General features: G+C 33.8%; 2 protein-coding genes across 6 annotated transcripts in view; one reads left to right on the top strand and one right to left on the bottom strand.

The window, feature by feature from the left end:
* GNAT3 (G protein subunit alpha transducin 3) overlaps positions 1–19,985 on the top strand; it is a 314,655-nt gene that overhangs the window by 92,191 nt on the left and 202,479 nt on the right. The gene's annotated exons all lie outside the window — the stretch shown is intronic.
* CD36 (CD36 molecule (CD36 blood group)) overlaps positions 1–19,985 on the bottom strand; it is an 82,464-nt gene that overhangs the window by 6,722 nt on the left and 55,757 nt on the right. For all 5 annotated transcript variants that reach the window (XM_086696825.1, XM_086696824.1, XM_086696823.1 and 2 more), the window contains 7 exons: positions 13,790–13,950; positions 9,249–9,396; positions 8,410–8,589; positions 7,015–7,106; positions 4,656–4,702; positions 1,959–2,028; positions 421–608 (listed from right to left, as the gene is read on the bottom strand). In XM_086696825.1, the coding sequence (XP_086552951.1) occupies positions 421–608; positions 1,959–2,028; positions 4,656–4,702; positions 7,015–7,106; positions 8,410–8,589; positions 9,249–9,396; positions 13,790–13,950 (886 nt within the window). The remainder of the gene's footprint in view (positions 1–420; positions 609–1,958; positions 2,029–4,655; positions 4,703–7,014; positions 7,107–8,409; positions 8,590–9,248; positions 9,397–13,789; positions 13,951–19,985) is intronic.

A 19,985-nucleotide genomic window follows, 5' to 3' on the forward strand; every position in this document is an offset into this window, starting at 1 on the left:
TGAGCAGGGGAGGGGCAGAGAGAGGGGGAGACACAGAATTCAAAGCAGGCTCCGGGCTCTAGGCTGTTGGCACAGAGCCCGATGCGGGGCTCGAAACTCACGAACCATGAGATCATAATCTGAGTCAAAGTTGGATGCTTAACCAACTGAGTTACCCAAGACGCCCCTATTTTTAACTTTTTGAAGAACCTCCAGACTGTTTTCCAGAGTGGCTGCACCAGTTTGTGTTCCCACCAACAGTGTAAGAGGGTTTCCCTTTCTCTGCATCCTCACCGACATCTGTTTCCTGTGTTGCTAATTTAGTCATTCTGATGAGTGTGAAGTGGTATCTCATGGTTTTGATTTGTATTTCTCTGATGATGCTCACTCATCATCAAGGCTTCAAATTATATCATGGACTGTGACACTGAGAACACTTACCTTCTTTGCATCTGCCAATGTCTAATACACCATATGATGTACAATTATTGGAGATAACGGTTTCTGTGCAGAAACAATGGTTATCTGGATTTTGAAGTGGAGATGCAAAGGCCATGGATGGAAGAACAAATCTATAGACAGGGATTCCTTTCAGGTTAATTTCAGCTCCAAACACAGCATAGATTGACCTAAACACAGAGAAAAAAGAGCTTTATTCCAGGAACCTAAACTACATTCTAGAGATTATTTTTTCCTCTTATTTTTAGATTATATTCTTGCTTTAAATAAGAAAGATTAGATACTTGGGGCGCCTGGTTGGCTCAGTCAGTTAAGCAATTGACTATGGCTCAGGTCATGATCTCGCAGTTTGTGGGTTTGAGCCCCACATCAGGCTCTGTGCTGACAGCTCCAACCCTGGAGTCTGCTTCATATTCTGTGTCTCCCTCTCTCTCTCTCTCTCTATGTCCCTCCTCTGCTCGTGCTCTGTCTCTCAAAAATAGATAAATGTTAAAAAAAATTAAAAGAAAGATTGGATACTCTTGTTAGAATTTTAAATCCTCATTTAATTCACATGAAGAAACTTTCTTGTGAAATTTTAAGGCATACAAGGACACAATACCTGAGCGTGAACTATTCTTTGTTCTCAAAAGCTTCCAAGAACAATTTTTGCTTATGTATTACCATGGATTATTTACACTGAAGACGTTTCTCATAGTTAATTTCCTCTGTAGATTAAATATTTATATGATTTCCCTCAAATCCTTTATTTGTGCCCAGGTTACATGAAATACAATTAAAATTTCTTTCTTTCAAAACTTAATCCTGGAGAGAAAGGCCACATACTCAATGAGGTACTTGCATGTGAGTTCTTGATACACATCTCATTATTTACTGAGTTGCCTCCATTGTTGACTTAGTATTCACCAACACCTAGGCAATGTGCGGGGGCTCTATACCTATTTCTTCTAATCCCCACATAACCCTATATGAAGAAACACTGCTCTCTTCAATTTTACAGATAAGGAAAATACTGAGATATTTTAAATGTTTGCTCATAAACATATGATCTTTAGGAAAAGGGCTAAGAGTGAACTGGCGTGGGCTCCAATGCTTATGTGATATCTACTGGGTTCCACCGTTTTTAAAAGAGGCTGTTAATGTGACATTAACATAGTTCTGTGACAATGGCATCATCTTCTCTGGACAACATTAGAAAGATGGGGATGACCTTCTAGACATAATTGCTATTGAATATACTATTAGTTTAGTTTTAAAAAAAAAATAGTTCACGCTTAAAAATGAGAATAATTTGCATTATGTAAAATATCCTCCTGCAGCCCTCAATTTTTAGAAAAGTTAATAAGCACATTATCAATTCCATATTGTATTTATCCTGAATAAATCAAGAAAAATTTCCCTATGTGTATTTTAGTCTTCTCAGAAAACATAATTATTAAGTATAAGCTTCTTGGTCTGTGCTTTGTCACGAGGAAAAAAAATTCTAAGTTACAGAAATACATTGGGCGTCTTGGTCTTACCTGCAAATGTCAGAAGAAAAGAAACGTAACACTCGCGTCTTCTCAACAAAAGGTGGAAATGAGGCTGCGTCTGTTCAAAAATCAAGCCAGTGGCAAGGGATTAGATGTAATGCGTATCCTAGAAAAATCTAGAAATCTCTATTCCAGTATGGTCAATAGAAATATAATGCAAACTGTAGATGTACTTTTTAAATTCTTTAGTAGCCAATTTTTTTAGGAAAAAAACAAAACAAAACAGGTATATATTTTTTTAACCCAATGTATCTCAAATGCCATCATTTCAACATGTAATCGATCTAAAAATTAGCAAAATCCCATGTGTATTTTATATTTATAGCACATTTCAATTCCTTAATAGCAACACAGGGCTAGCAGCTACCATATTCAGCAAGTCTGTATATTATATATATTCATTGGTATTTACTTTCATGTTAAATTTTCCCACACCTTAAAAATAAATATTTACAAAAATAATAGCAAAATCACATGTTGTTAAAATTGTGATTGTGTTTGTTTTTTAAATCTCCCCACCCTTTAAGGAGAGTGGCACTTTTATTTCTATGAAATTCACTTAGGACTTCAGTTAGTTATGTTTTTCTTACATTTTATAGGGATTCATTCGTCTGTCCTAATGGTTGAGTAATATTTTAAAAATTTATTAAAATTCTCACTAGAATTTCCTCTAACTGCTTTGAAATATATCCATCACCTTACAAAAAGGATTTTGTTGTATTTATTGAATTTCTACTATGGTTATGATCCATGGAACACACTGGATATATGAAGAAATAACTTGATAACTCCTCTATTAGCTTCTCAAATAAGTATCACTAAAATGAGCCACAGAACTGAATGTGTTTGTTGTAAACAGTGCCCATCCTTCAATTACGCTTCAACCTTGTGATCTTACTACATTTCACTTATACTCTTGTGATCAATGAAATAGAATATCACAGTGAATTTGATTGTGGTATTGAGAGCATTGGATATTAGAGTTTAGTTTAAACTCCCCAGATAGGTGACTCAGTGGACATCATCTCCAACTGCCTTTCCAACACTTTAACCATTGAAGGAAAAGAATACATTAAAAAGCTGTAAGAATTATTACTGAAATATCATTGAAGATTATGCCATAATTATTTCTAACAAGTACCATGGAAATAAGTACAAGATTGCAGACTTTTTTTTTTTAAACATTCAGATGTGTATCAATATTTTCATGTTCTGTCTCTTACTCACTGAAGGTGGAGGGGACACTTCTATACTATGACTTTTTCAGTTTTGTTGGTTGCTTTTCCCCGAGGCCATCAACCAAGAATCTCTCTCCCAGTGATCACATCTGAGTCCTCTGCTCTGTCCAATCTCCCTCTGATCCTCATTTGTTTTCCTTCTTTTTTCCTCTTAGATACTTTTAAGTTTATGCCTGATGCTCATGTACTTATATTTTTGTGATTAATGAATTCTTTACCTCCCCTTTTAAAACTTTTTAGCTTTGGACAGAATTGTTTAATAGCTTTTTTTTTTTTTTCTTTTCATTACCATTAAGAATCCATTACTATTAAGGAGCAGTACAATCTGTTTCTCTGTATTTAAAGTCTGAAATACTACACTTATGTAATTATTGGAGTTAGTAGTATTAGGACACTTGACAATTTGCAGAAATGCTTTGTTTAGGGATTTCTTGAAACTTGCTACAAAGCAAACTCAACTGTGTTTTTGCTGTTGTTTTCTAGAAGACAGTGGTAACAAAATTAAATAGGCATGTAAAGCTCAACAATACCTTTGGGAAAGTGAATACCCTGTGTTTTGTTCTTATTCCCCACCCTTTACATAACTTTGTATTTAACTTTCTTCATCTTTAATATATTGTTTTCCTACAGGGTACTGCCTCACCAGCTTTGTAAACATCATGCTTCTCTGTCTTTGCTTCTGCATTGCTGAGAGCACACCTTATCTCAGGTTTTAATTACCTCATGGTATTGATCCCCATTTGCTTTTTAAAACCTTAGTTCTTAAACTAATAGGTCTACGTGTACTTTGCTTTTCTTCATGGAGAAGAAGCAGCCAGATCTAACCATGCTGCAAATCTAAGTTCCTTCTACTTTCTTTTCTCCCCACTTCTAGTTCAGAATATTCATTTTTGCACACATTTTTCATGGTTAGTGGGCATGAAACCTGTTAAGTTTTTGTTTTTCTTTCATTCTGATCACCTTATTCAGAAATACAGGGCTGTCTTGCAACTTCACAGTTTCTACTTCTGCTTGAAATCTCACTTGAAAGTAGATTTTACCTTTTGTAATTATCTTCATTTTTAAAATGTTTCAATTTTAAATCATTTTCTGTACAGTATTTATAAAACATGTGAATATTAACTACTTTTCTAAGTTTTTCTTTTTACTCTTTTACTTCTGTTGCCATGAAGATAGTTCATGTAGTCAAGGTTTTACTAATCAAATGTTTCCCTAGTAATGCAGTAAAGGCTAATCCTCAAGGATTAATCTTCAGAAATCCCATCACATTAGGCAGACATTTACTAAGCCTGTGTAACAATAGACACTCTCAATTATGTCCTTGGGATATAAAGATAGGTAAACGCATACCCTTAACACTCAGAACATTGTAAGTACAATGGTGGAATTTGTGGGAGAGAGGGAGGTGGGTTTATGGTGATTATTACCACAAAACAAATGCCCTTACCTGTACCATTAATCATGTCACAATAACTTGGCCAATAGGAGAGATTCCTTTGGAATAAAAAGAAAGGAAATAGATAAACATTCTTTTTTCTAGAGTACCTTTCTCATATTACTTTGTCTATTATGATTCAATATTGCTAAAATAAGATTAGATGTGTGACAAATGCTAAGTTTAAGCAATGTTCTAAGTCCTGTGGTTTATGTTTTGTTTGAAGGTTTCATCTTGTTGAGATAAATTAAGTGCCCAATACCATTAAGTGCCAGATTATAAAATAGAAAGTGCCAAATGTTAACACAACTTAGAATAGAAAACAGTTCTGAAAAAAGAAAAAGGAGAAATACCTCAGAAATTTATATCTCTACATAGCAGAGAATTTTCTTTTTCCATTTGGAGAAATGAACTATTTGGTAATATGTTGAGTTTTCAAAATATATAGGTAAATATGAAGTGGTTTTCTTCATATTTGAGGGAGGGAGTATGAGGGAGAAGAGGGGTGTAGGGAAGAAGAAAGAAAAGCTGATGTCGAAGAAAGAGATGGAAACATATAGATCATCAATTTATACTTTTCTCCCTTTTAACTCTTGCATAAGCTTGCATTAAAGTAGGACAGAGTTGGGGCACTGGGGTGGCTCAGTTGGTTAAGCGTCTGACTTCAGCTCAGGTCATGATCTCACAGTCTGTGAATTCGAGCCTTGTGTCAGCCTCTGTGCTGACAGCTCAGAGCCTGGAACCTGCTTCGGATTCTGAGTCTTCCTCTCTCTCTGCCCTTCCCCTGCTCATGCTGTTTCTCTTTGTCTCAAAAATAAATAAAAACATTAAAAAAATAAAGGACAGAGTTTATTAATTTCTATACTGATATCTAAGTAAGATATATGTATATATAACTGGAAGCAATAAAAATAGTAGTAAAAATTTCTCTGTATCCTCAGCCACTTTTTGGTGATGCAAAACCAGGTTTTTCCCCACTGATAATATATCATCTAGCAAGATGTCAAGGGAAGTTGTTGCTTCTTTTTTATTTAAAATTTTTTTTTCTAATTAGTCTCACTATTTATTTTTATTTTTTTAATATGTTACTTTTTTTTAAACGGAATAAACTGTTAGTCATGCTCAGTCTTGCCATGATCAGTTACATTAAGCTTATCAAATCTTAAACTGAGGTAGAATTCTTATTCCAATTAGAAGCACTTAGTAATTCTCCTCAAAATATCTCTGTAATATTGAAAAGGCAAAAATGCTTGTGTTTCTCAATATACAGTGATGTGATTTCATTGCAATAAGCGTTTAGGAGTGTGAGTTTTCCTCCACTATACTTTTCTATAAAAAGATGTTAGTATGGAATCTATAGAAGAAAAACTACTACCTAAGTGAATATTTAATGGTTGTATGCAATTTTTAGATAAGGACTCAGTGTGAGGCAGTGGTTACTTGTATTAATTAATAAAAACCTTTAATCTCTCTGAATTTTGATTACTGTATTCTTTCCAGGAAATAACTGATCCAAAGCATATTTATTAACCTTGATTAAAAGAGAAGATGACTTTCTTCCCTGACATTTATTGAGATTCTTCCTTTGTTACATGATAAATTTACATGATAAATTATGTGTACTCTAGATGATTAAGCAGGAGCTAAGGAAAAAAGCAAATCATGGCTATCTACTATTCATTCAGAATAGTAGCATAGTAGTAATCCAGTAGTAACAAGATAGAATAGTAATCATTCTATTACTACTTCAGAGGAGGCCTGGTCTTTATTTTCAAGTTAATATGGCAACTTTAGAACTATATTTGCAGTACTAATTCCACTTTTGCACTGATAAAGGTATAAAATGCTGATTTATCAATATAGAAAATTAAGAAATTTTGAAGGAAAACGCCATGACAACATCTGCATGGATTCATTAAGTTTTCAACTTTATAGAGACACATGAAGTCATGCGGTGGAATGAACAATTTTTATTTCATAGGCTCAATACAACAAGTTAAACACACCCAGAAAACTATGTTTTTCTACCTGCTAGTTGATCAGCTGATGTAATGCTTTTCTTCCTTTCATTTGTGGCCGTATGAGTGTACTGTGATGGTGGCCATGCAACAGAGATGGAATTCACTTTGGATTTCTCTATGTAAGAGAACCTGTGTACAAAGGTAAAGCTAATTCTATAGTGAGGCTGATATTTAGCAACTATGCACTAGTGACCAGTTGTCACAACTAAAGGGTGAACACCTCAAAGAACACGAAGTTCCAGGGCTGAAATATAGGCAGATCTGGACCATAGTTAGTGCCTGTGCCTTAGCAGTTGTTAAATAAATACCCCTCCTGCTTTGGAGTTCACACACTTTACCTGGATACTTACTTTTTACCTTTGTAAGTGTCAATTATGGCAACTTGGCTTATGTTGTCTTTCCCACTGAAAACTGTATAAACTCCATCTGCAGTGTTGTTGTACTGAAAAGATACGTACAAGAAGAAATTACTTCTAGGACAAGTCATAGTTTCCAAGTTATAAAGTATGTAACTCATGTTCATATTTTTCAAATACCAGTTATCGATTATTAATAATTATTTTATGTGGCCTGAAACATATATGCAATAAAGTTTTAAAATTATTGGTCTTTAACATTTTAAAAACATAGGCTATAAATGGCACCTCGAAATAAGTGCTAGGGGTTGAGACAAAGGAAGAAAGACCAATACCAGAAGTTGCCATGATCCAAACTCTAGTCATAACTAAGCCAGTAAGGCAATTTTGATCACTACTCATATTGAGGTAAGGGGATATTAAGAAAAAACTTTGAGAACAAGGGAAGACTTCTAGAGGTTTTCTAAATGTTAGGATATTTTTTGTTTTCTTTCTAAATGGTATGATCTTTAACAAGTGGATATAAAACTTAGGCCTACAAAATTAAAAATGCAATCAGCCAAGGAAAGATGTTAAGAGTTTTTGAGTCAAAACATAGTAACTGAATCTCTGATCCTTTAAAGCTTTCTACATTCCTATTTAGTGGCATATAACCTTTCAATCCTAAACACTATCTAAAGGTAAAATAACAACAATAAACTGGAGAATATAACTAATATCACATATAGTGCCAAATAAATCAGTCAAAATTCTAATTCAATAGTTAGCTTGTCCTATTTATAATTCAAAATATTAAACTATTTTAAGTACATTGCCAAATTCACTTTTTCTTTTATCTGCAAACTGCCATTTCTTTGACAAAGTGCATTAAAATAGGACATTGCTGATTTATCAATCTCACTGTGTTCCAATTTAGGCTAACTTTTAAATTTTTATTAACACAAATTTGTGAGAGTTCTGGAGAAGGAGGAATGTTAAGATGAATACATTTAACACAAAGAAAAATACGGTATTAAACTTGATTTTTTGATAAGGGGAATCAAAACAGAAAATATTATTCACAGCCTTATTGGCTTACAACCTATTTTAGACAATTGTGTATTTATCAAAGAATGGAAACCTAATTAAATCTCAGTTTATTCATTTTAAATTTAATTGTTAAATTTAGATGAGTAAAATTTTCTAACTACAGAGCCATCTGAGATAGAGACTTTAAAAAATTAGAATAACCTCAAGATAAATAAATAATAAAAATAATAAAATAAAAATTAGAATATCTACTCCCAGATCAGAAATCATGTGAACACACTAAGTTGTAAAATTATAAATTGACAATGTCATTATATTTATCTAAGATATAAAAAATCAACATTCACATTTGGTACTCACAGGAAAAAACACACCAACTGTCGTGGAAATAGGATATGGAACCAAACTCAAGAACGGATCTTTATAGCCCCACAAGAGCTCTTTCACAGTTCTTCTTTGAAACATGGAAGATTTTGACTTTTTGATAAGTGAATTGAGTACCACTTGAACAAATGCATTTGGGTAGAGATGGGGTGCAGCCTATAAAAAAAATCACTGTTTGAGACATCAATTTTAGTATCATATTTTTAACACATAGATGGATTTAATACGAGCCTTAAGTTTAATAGAAACAAATCTAACCTTATCTTTAAAATTACTGCTCAATCTTGCCAGGACAAAAAGTGCAATTTATCTAATCCCTAGATGACTACATTTCTCTGCCTCAGTGCCAGTCACAAGGAGACATTTAAAATTCAATCCTATTTTTTTTAATGATAAAGTAGTCTTCCAATTCAGTTGTTATGATTTTGTCATTTTTCCAAATGATGCTAAATCCATTCAAAATAATGACATAGGAACATATTTTTTTTTTCAACGTTTATTTATTTTTGGGACAGAGAGAGACAGAGCATGAACGGGCAAGGGGCAGAGAGAGAGGGAGACACAGAATCAGAAACAGGCTCCAGGCTCTGAGCCATCAGCCCAGAGCCCGACGCGGGGCTCGAACTCACGGACCGCGAGATCGTGACCTGGCTGAAGTCGGACGCTTAACCGACTGCGCCACCCAGGCGCCCCGGAACATATTTTTATTAAAATGACAAAATGAAGAATATCTGATGAGAGTTCTAATCATAAGATCCACTACAGTGGATCCTAGAGTATTTCAAAACCAGTACTTTTGTTGTTTGTCTACTTACTGCTACAGCCAGATTGAGAACAGTCCAAGTGTCATTCTCTGTTCCAGCTGATAGTGAAGGCTCGAAGATGGCCTCATTGGGCTGAAGAAAAGAGACTGTGTGGTTCTCAGGATCATGGGTTATATTTTTTTTGGCTAGATAACGAACTCTGAAAACCAGAAGTAAATAAAATTCAAAATAATTGTCTCAAGTGAACAGGTCTCAAATGCCATCCATTCACGTAACAAATAATTTTTGAGTATATAGAATACGTCACAAGTGATGCCAACCAATTGGTTTAAAATGACAAGTAAGCCAATGCGGGGTCTTTAGTGTATTAGAGGTGATCCCAAATCTTCACAACATAGGAGAAGTAACATGTGTCATTATGAGAGCTTATGCAGAGTCCAGGGGGAAACCCAGAACAAATATAAATCCAGGTTTGGGACTGTCATAGTGGGAGTAATGATAGCCGTTTTGGTAGCAAGTCCACCCAGGTGGTCTGAATGACAAACAGAAGTTTAGGTGGAATGGGGTAAAAAGACCCACGGTGTATTGTTAGAAACACAAATTGTTGAATTTGGATGGATTGCAAGGTGAGAATAAGGAGTATTATGGGAAATAGAGCCACAGAAGTAAGCAAGATCTCAAGCATAAAAGAGTTGCATCCTATCCTCAAATGTTTGGCCTTGATCCTGAGGGTAAGGAGGAGACAGTTAGAAAGGTTTCAGTAGTGGAATATTAAGAGTACATTTTCTTAAATGAGAAAGAATGTTCTAAGTACATAGCATATTCAGCACTGGCTTTTCCATATTTTCTAGTACTTTAATGAGAATGAAAGATAACTAATGGAATATAATTTCCATTTTACAGGTCAATTCCCCTCACCATTCCTGCTGTATATTAAATACTTATTAGTTCTAAGCTCCTGGCTGTAAAATCTCTAGGCTTATAAGTACCAAGTACCTTTTAGGAACATGGGGATGGGTGAATGAATAATCTTCATTATTATGAAGAAAAATCTTTTCCAAATACAAGATGTTTATTGGGACAAAATGAGGTATATATCATTCATTTCACTATCATATATGTGAATGTCCATACATGAGATGAATAGATAGCTAAAGTAAAGACTGAAAACCCATGTACAAGGAACAACATTTCACTCCGGTGTAATAAAGTTGTAAATTCCTGTAGGGTAGGGATTATGAGTGTTTTGTATCCATAGGCAGAGTGCCTGGCACATATTGAGTTCATGATAAATAATTTTTTGCATGAATAAACAAATTAGTTAATGGCTCACATTCTTTTAAAAGAGTTCACAGTACTATAGAAAATTTATTTTTAATATAATGTCATCAAAGCTTTATTATTTATTCTTCTTGAAGTACTGTAGACATACCAGGAATATACAAATATGAAAGAGCACCCAAGACAGTCTGTTACTAGTCAACTTCTAGTTTTTCTTATATAATTGTATTTTAAATTAGAGAACCTACTATTAGCATTTAAAATTGAAGTACTTTAATTTTTAGCAAAATTTATGCATGTAAAATAATTGAAACAATAGCAAAATGTTACCCAGATTCCAATTTACTTAAGTTGTACTTACAACATTATACCAGTAGATGGCACTAAGAGAAAAATCTTTTAACTGAGGCCTGTGTTTAGAAAATACTTTTAGAAGCAGAACATAATCGCTCAATTCTTTTGTTTAAAAATTAAAATGTACACAGATTTTGGAAAGTGTTGGCTAATGAGGTAAAAGGGAAAAATTTGCCTTAGACTTTGCCCCAAATTGCTTTCTTTGTACTCCTGCCAAAGCCAAGTAACTTAAAAAAATAAAAGATGAGGGGTGCCTGAGCGGCTCAGTCAGTTAAGCCTCTGACTTAGGCTCAGGTCATGATTTCATAGTTCATGAAGCCCCATGTCGTCGGGCTCTGTGCTGACAGCTCAGAGTCTGGAGCCTGCTTCAGATTATGTGTCTCCCTCTCTCTCTCTGCCCCTCTTACACTCACACTGTCTCTCTCTCTCTCAAGATTAAATAAACATTAAAATTTTTTTTAAATAAAAGATTAATGTTGGACCTGAGAATATTCTCAAGGAATTAATGAGTCTTCATAGAGACCACGTAATTTACAATATGTATAATTAAGATCTCAATCCAGGCAATTTCATGCTTTGACCAATGCTGTACCTTGTCAAAATTTCAGTGAACTCACTTTAACAGACATCAGCCAAATAAGCTGTGGTTGTGTTTGAAGAGGGACATCCTCCTACACTTCCAATTTCAAATGTATTCAGGGTATAATTTATAGGGAGGCAGGTTCAGTAAAACTTATTAGCTGTTAGGAAGAGTATGAAATTATTAACTTTTTCTGAAAGGTAATCAATTATTTTCTTATTATTTAAGGTATCCAAACAGACACTAATGACTCCATTTTGGTGACATCTTAAGATGAACCCTAGTTTAGAATTCCCTTTAACATTGTTATATAAATGGGATTTATTGTTTATAAACTTTAGCTGCAAATCCCACTTCCCTAATTCAACCTTCCCCTCATTGCTTCTCCAAGTAAATCTAAACTAACCCTTTTGTCCCTTAGAGAGATAGGTTAAAGTCTCTAAAAAGTAACTATGTATTAGCTCTCTAGGGCTAGATTCAGTATTGTTTGTTTCTACATATCTCAAGGAATATCTTTAAAAATAAAAAAAATACCCCTGCAAAATAAAAGTGAAAGAGTTCTCAAATTCTAACAACTATTCAGTTTCCTCACACGCATGCAGTTCAGTCAAGTTATAATTTTTTAAACAATTTTTCTTAGATTATTATTTCTTAACAATTTTTTGGAGTAAGATACTCGCATAGGCTTTTTTTTTTTTTTTTAAGTTTATTTGTTTATTTTGAAAGAGAGAGCACAAGCAGGGGACGAGCAGAGAGAGAGGGAGAGAGCAAGAATCCCAAGCAGGCTCCGTGCTCTGTGTTAAGCCGATAACTGGTTTTGATTGCATGACTCAGAGATCATGACCTGAGCCATGAAGCCATGATCAAGAATCAAACACTTAACAAACTGAGCCACCCATGCACACCTCATATAAGTTTTTGATAATAACATGGTAACTTTAAGACCATGAAAAAAACATTTTCCAATTTTTTTTTTTTTAACAATGAAAACCAAGTGTTCTTCAACAGTACTGTGAATAGTCACAGACATATGCACAGAGACAGGAGACTTGGGGACAATTACTAGGACAGAAAAGGCACCAAGGCCCTCTGTAGCTTATATATCACATACTATGGCAGCAGCCACTACCTTCACAACTACTGTTATTTTATTATATTTTGTGTGTGAGTAATCAATCTAAAAATATATTAATGCATGGAAAAGAAACTATATAGACTATCTAAAACATATTAAAACTATGAATTATATGAAATCATAATAAATATGTAATTTTGTGATAAGAACTGATCAAAGTAAGTAACCAGTTGTAATTATCCTTGAGGGAAAATCACACATTTGTATAACAAATGATACAGCAGGACTTAATGGTGTTCCCACATGGATATCATAACTCTAATCCTTGGTTACAGTTAGTGCTTTTAGCACCTCAGTCCCCCCTTGTGTTACTTCGATAGTTGGAGAAAACACATAGTATATAATTTAAATAAGAAATAAAAATACATACAAAAATCTAGGAGGTACCATCTCTTAGGTCTGTGTAAACATAAACAATCACTTCATATCCCTTGGTGTCAGTTTTTTAGTATACAAAATGAAAAGTCCTAGCTAATCATTCCCCTCTAGTTCTAATACCCGAACATTCTATTTAGAATTGTGTTAAACTGTTAGGGTATATAAGAGAAAGGCATAGCATTTTGGTCTCAGTTCTGGAAAAAATATAAGAATGAAGCCACTGAATCAATATAAACACCCATATGACTTGGAAATTAGTTTCTAGAAATCCTTAGCAGGTACTGCGGTTACATAAAATCAGTTTAATGCTGTGGTTCTCAAAATTGAGTAAGTACTGGAATCACCCAGAGGATTTGTAAAACTCATTGCTGGGCTCCAACCCAAGAGTCTCTGATTCATTTGATCTGGGAAAATCTGTAGATTCTCAGCATTTGTGTTTCTACCAAGTTCCCAGGTGAGGCTGTTGCTGTCGGGTTGGGAACCACACTTTGAGAATAACTGATAAAATGTATGCAATTTTAGGATCTTAAAATATTCTGGTTCTTAAAATTCTGATAAGATTTTTTCTATTATGCATGCATATGTCAGAGTTGTTGAAAATATATGTCATAAGTGTAAAACACCCGTGACTTCTTAAATGTAGGGTGGTTATCTGATACTGCTAAATTTATAATAAAATCTGTATTTCTTATAATCATTAAATCCTTAAATCAGGATTCCATATAGGCAGAAACAAAATATTTCATGATATTTTACTGGGAAACAGGAAGAAGTACATCTGAAAACAATGGCATTTTTCAAGTGGAAGTTTTTCAGAAATATGTATGGTCAAGGAAAGAATGCCACTTATTTGTGAGGACTCACCTGTACGTGTAAGGACCTCTTTGTTTAACTTTAATTTTGCTGCTGTTAGCTACCACTTCCTGTGGATTTTGCACATCATAGATCCAAAACTGTCTGTAAACTTCTGTGCCTGTTTTAACCCAATTTTGATAAGCAATGGTACCTTCCTCGAGTACAACCTCCTATGAAAAAGAAAACAAGTTTGGGTTATTTCTCTGTAGTAAATATGGGCACCTCTGGGAGTTTATAACTTTGTTAGCCAAGGCAAGGACTAAACTCAAGTACCTTCTTCATGAGAACCTTGCCACACAGTTGCAACAGAAATGTTTTCAAAAAATTACTATAGCAACCTCTTTTTGTCAACCTTTTACAAAGGGAATCAGGGTATAATATTGCAGACATGGCTGTTGATGTAAGGCCAACCATTGGCAAGCTTTAGAGTGACCCTATATTGCAACAGTTACAACTTATTAAGCAAATTTTATTAAACCTAACAAAGTTCCTACCAGGTTGAACATTAACTTCTCTGCTGTCCTCAGATTGATGAGACAAAACAGAAAAAAGAGAGAAAAATCTGGTGGTATTGAAAGCTTTAACTTTTCTTCAAAAGTTGGACACTTCAGAAGATGATCACTTAACATTTATTAAATTTAAAAAAAATTTCTTCGTGAAAAACACAAATTTGACTTCTTCTCTTCAAAATCCTTCTCAATCCCTAACTTAGTATATATGTGACAACTAAATAAGACATGTTTCCAGAAGCTACAACAGTCTAATGTTATTATTAAAGTTATTACTTACACAATAAAAGGATGAAATGAGGAGATTATCCTATTATTATATTGTGGAATTCATTAAAAATCACCAATGCGCCATGTAGTTAAGATAAACAAGTGGGAAAAAATGTCAATAAGGCAATCACAAAACCTCATGTTAGAAACGTGTTCCCTTGCTTTAGATGCTGTGGAACTGGATGGAAAGTCACCAAACCACTCAGGGTCAATATCATTATCTATAAAAGAGGTGGTTATAGATGATCTCCCAGTTTCCTTCCCTGGCTTTCACTCTCTTAGCCCAAAGTCTATAAGGCTATAGTAACTAGAGCAAACAAAGGTGATTTGGTAGCAGGCAGTATTCCCAATTAAGCACCTTGGGAAGAATGCCTAGAATGGAAAGCTCTACCTTTGTGCTTGAGGAAGAGGAAGAAAAGTATTTCACAGAAAATGAATCCCAACAGATCTATGAATACAGGAACAATCTGATCTATTTGTTTCCTTCACCTGGAAGCATCAATTCATAGAATGATGACTCAGGAAAGGACATTGAACAATATCATATTTTCTAGGAGAGAACACTGAGGCTCTGAGGAACCAGGTGGTTGGCCCATGGGTAACCCAGGCAAATAGCAGAACTGTGATGAAAATCCTAGTCTCTGACTCTTAGACTAGTCCTCTTTCATACCATGCTATTACAGTCTTTTAGTTTTCCTGTCACCTCTGCACCTAGTTGGTAGAAGTAAGATTAAGTTTCATATCTCCAGGATATGTTACTTATTGCTTAATCCAGAGAATAAGGAAATTCCTTAGAGATGAACAGGGAACCAAGCTGAAATGCTATTACAAAATCCTGTGCTGTTGCAATGCATTTTCACTGGGTTCACTGTTGTGCTCATGTTGATGTTAGACCATTACTTTTTATGACCAACTGTCCTTGAAAAACTTTTTATTAGTTCCCCAAAAGTCTTATTTCCAATAGTAACAAGCTCCATATTAAGACAGAGTTACATGCAGATCAAGCATGTAAATATGTTTGATGAGATCGTTGAAGCTGAAAGTTATGTTAATTTACCAATTTCAAGAGATTTTATGAGGGGAAGATACAGAAGAACTTACACATTACTACCTTTGCACTATACAAATCTTAAGGACAATGCAATATCAATTATTTATCATACACCTCTTAAGGCACACATTTTACGTTAGTTCTTAATGAAAGAAACTCAATAAATGTTTATAGAATTGAAAAGGAGCAGTGATGGAAGATACTTGGCAGGGCAGAAAACCTCCCTAACTCTAATGTGTGTGCATTTAACATCAAAAGACTAGAAGTGCATCATGCCTTTCTTCTAAAGGCCAGGAATCACTTTGCCTTATTTGTTGATCTGGAGATATTTTTTAAATGGCAAAGATGAAACGCAAAAAGTTGAAATGAATGCATTGAATTATTAGCTGTTAGAGTTAGGGTCATTTAACCCCATCTCTATTTATTCAGAGGTAGAAATGAGTCCTAAGAAAAACAGATGATGAGTCAATGTTATAGGACAACTTTGTAGCAGGTAATGGAGAAATCAGGTCTTTTTACTCCAATCTTGCATAGTTTCATAATGCCATCGTTTGTTCAGAGCCAAAGAGAAAAACATTGAAGCGGTCAAAATAGGAATGCATCTCTTCTGATCCTAAGACTACTCTATGTATTAGAAAATTGGGTAGCCACTCCTTGAGTACCAAGACTAAATCAAGGTTCCCTTAATTTTAAAAGGAGCAAAGGATTTTACATCACTTGTGAATTTAAAAGGCCTTGAAGTTAAGTTGAATTTGCACTATCTAGCCAATCTTGCAAACCTTTCACTAAGTTAGAAGTACAAAGCTGATAAATGAGCACATGAAAAAACAATATAATTCAAAATCCTCTCATTTGGCTGATGTCTACATCAGTATCTGTCCCTGACTTTAAGCATGTAGACTAGTCCCAGTGCTGGCTAGATTCCAAACTAATGACACTCTTATGTCATGGTCTCCAGTTGGGTTGAAAACTATTGACCTTTGAAACTTCTATTTTGTTACATTAATGTGAAAGCAGAAGTTTGGAATAGTAGTATCTTCTACTTTGTTACATACTCACTAGATTATTGCTTTTGCAGGAAAACAGTGCCCATCACCACCACTGGCAACTTTAGGGTAATTATTAAAATGTCCTTGATAACTTCCCATGGGTGGAGTAGATAGAGTACCAATGTGGAAAATATGTTGTCCCATTTCTCAAGGATCTTGTAAAGTACTAATAGACAGGATCATGTGTAGCAGATTTTAACCTATGAGTTACATTTCCTTATCCTATCCCTACCCTGAACATATAGAGTGGCTTCTTCCCTCCGGGTACAGAGTAAAGTGTTTAAGAATGACACTAGATCCTATGGGTTTAATCCCCAGTTGGGTGCCATGGTAACCATTAAACTTGGGCAGGTTATTTAATTTTTTTATACCTCAGTTTCCTCATTTGTAAAATAGGGATAATAATATTAGGTTGAACCACATGAGATTAGTATTTTGCAACTCAACATGAGTTGACTATGGTTTAATTGAATATATAGCCTCCTAGCTTCTTATAGAGATTAATAAATGTGAGCACTTAGAACAACAGTGTTAGCACAGAGCTAGCATTCAGTGAATGTTGGCTATTATACAAATCCTATCTACTCTTTGGAGGAAGAACTCTAATATTTACTCTCCAGAGTAAATGGAGATGTCTAACCCAGTCATGTGTCAATAACTCATGTAGTATACGGTGACACTTCTTTTTCTTTAAATGATTTAATCATTTTTACATTTATTTTCACTGCAGTGACATCAAAACTTCCTTAAAATGTTCTGCACTGTGTTTCTTCATATTGAAAAGAGTCTTCAGCCTTTCCAGTTACTACCACAATTTGTTCTGGTTAGGACCAGTTACAAACCATTTCCCCACATTCAAAAAAGTTTGTATTACGTACACGGGCATATGTGTGCATGCATGCTTGCGTGTGCATGCTCACAGAGACTGAATTACAATATTAGTGGCAGCTGTGCTGAGAGTCAAAAAATGACTTCAGTCTCAGATTATCAAGTCATCAGTTAAAACACCAATTTGGGGAAACTGATTGGATTTAATGTTTCTGAAACCCAGGCCATTAGCCTCCAAAATTTATGTAAGAACTTAATATGGGAGATTCTGCATTTGGCTTGAGTAGTAAATTATGTTGATATGTCAATAAAAATTGGGCTGGGGAAAAATTACATATGCTTACCTGCTATTTCTTGAAACCCTTTTTAAGTAATTTTATTATTGCAATTAAAATGCTAGTGTATGTAGTGTTTAATTAATTTTTATGCCTCTATTTTAATTTAAAATTTACTTTGGACTGTTTCATGTTCATGCTTATGTTCTCATATATTATCATTAGCATAATTTATACAAATTATTTTTTCATATCTGGAAATACAATAAGCACATATTATTGAAGCAATATAAATGTTAATTTATATTATTAAAATATGGACTATTGAGTCCAATATTGGCTATTTTAATAAACAATTATTTCAACTTATTTTATCTGAAAACATGTCTTACAAGTTACTAAAGGATTATTCTTTTCAAGAAGTGTGCAAAGAAATGATGTATAATTTAACATTAGTCTTTTAGGAGGAAAGAAAGAGCTTTAATTTCCTTCTTGGTGTTCTATTCTTAATATCATAGGGAAATTAAATTTATTTAAAATTACTACTGTTATACAATATTCATTAAACATTCATCAAGTAATATTAACAGTGTCAAGTGATAAATTATCTTTTATAAACGGTGGCAGGACTTTAACCTTTTTCCAAAGTGCTGTGCCAGTTTCTATATTTGCGGAAGCTAATGCCACTGACTTTGCTTATCTACATAAGGTTGCATAAATCTGTTGGCTCCACTCTTATCTGTTAGGAATCATAGTCAAAAGTACTGGTAAGAAAGTTCTCAGCTGTAATCCATAAAAAGCATGAAGTCCCTAGAAAACATCCCTTAAAAATTAAGAGTAAAATGAATGCATGTGTATATGTATAGATGTGTATATATACATCTGTATATATGTACACACTATACACACATTTTATATATGTATATTTTTAATGTTTATTTATTGTTAATAAATATTGTTATTTATTGTTAATGTTGTTTATATATGTATATATATACATTTTATATATATATATATATATATATATATATATATATATATATATATATATGAAAGAAATAAATTTTCTGGACTATTTTAGACCATTTTAAATGCCAGTTTCAGGGTGCTATCTCTTTTAGAACTGGAAGATATCATAGAGTCCCAGCTTTGCTTTATGAATGAGATAACTATGGGATGATTTTCTGATCTTTTTTTTTAATTAAGCAACTTAATAGTTTTAAAAGGTGCTTGTATATAGGTAATAACTTTCCCAATTTGCTGTTAGTCAATTAAATGAAGAAAGTAATCTTCAGTGAGTTTCAGCGGCAAAAACTGACTGGTACTAAAATTATTCTTTATTTGTAAAATAACAGCTTTACCCCAAATGATTTGGCTCTTTGGGTTTACACATAATTCAGAGATTTGACTCCAACTGTATTTCAAACAGATATATATTCCAAACTTACTTTTAGAACAGTTTTGTAAACTAAAGAAAAAAGAAATACCCTGTATAAAGAAAGAACAAATCCCAGCATCTTTATAGGACTAAAGTTGATAAGATCAACATGACTATATGGAAATCTGAGAGCAAAACCAGGCTTAGTTTTAAATGTATCACAGATTCTGACCATTGGAGAGGTTCTGGTGATTAGTTTTAGGCTGTAGATATGTGGCAGGCATACAATATAAACTATCATTTAATATTTTTGGAAACTCATTCTTCCTTAAATCTGTTTTGTGCCTCTTCCTCCTTCTAGGGTCTAGATCCATACCATCCCCTTTTGTCTTGTACAAGATTGCACAGATAACTCTTATTTCAAAAACAAGAAGAGAAAGCACTCTATTTCTTTGTTGCATACCTCTCTTTATTACCCTACCCTACTGAATTTATATTTTCAAGAACATTAGTAACCATGTCCTAATCATTATTTCCTGAATTTTCATCTGCCTCAGAGCATTTTCTCTTTCTTTGAGCACTAGCCTTATATTAACCTCCAAAGTAATTACACTCTTCTGTTTTTATTTCTTCGTTCATAAAATCATTTTTTTTGTTTTTATACCTCTGAATTATGTATAAAACCTATAGTAATCTCTCTGCTATTTTTTTGTCTGGACGTTCAAGCCATCTAGATAGCAAATAGATTGTTTAGTTTTATCTGTAATCTCTAGATCAGTGATCAAACCAATCTGACTACTGACCTTTGAAATACTGATGTTCACGTCAAAACACTCATAAAACCT

Source organism: Puma concolor, chromosome A2 (assembly GCF_028749965.1).
Source record: "Puma concolor isolate L17-30 chromosome A2, mPumCon1.1.hap2, whole genome shotgun sequence".
Lineage (NCBI taxonomy): Eukaryota > Metazoa > Chordata > Mammalia > Carnivora > Felidae > Puma > Puma concolor.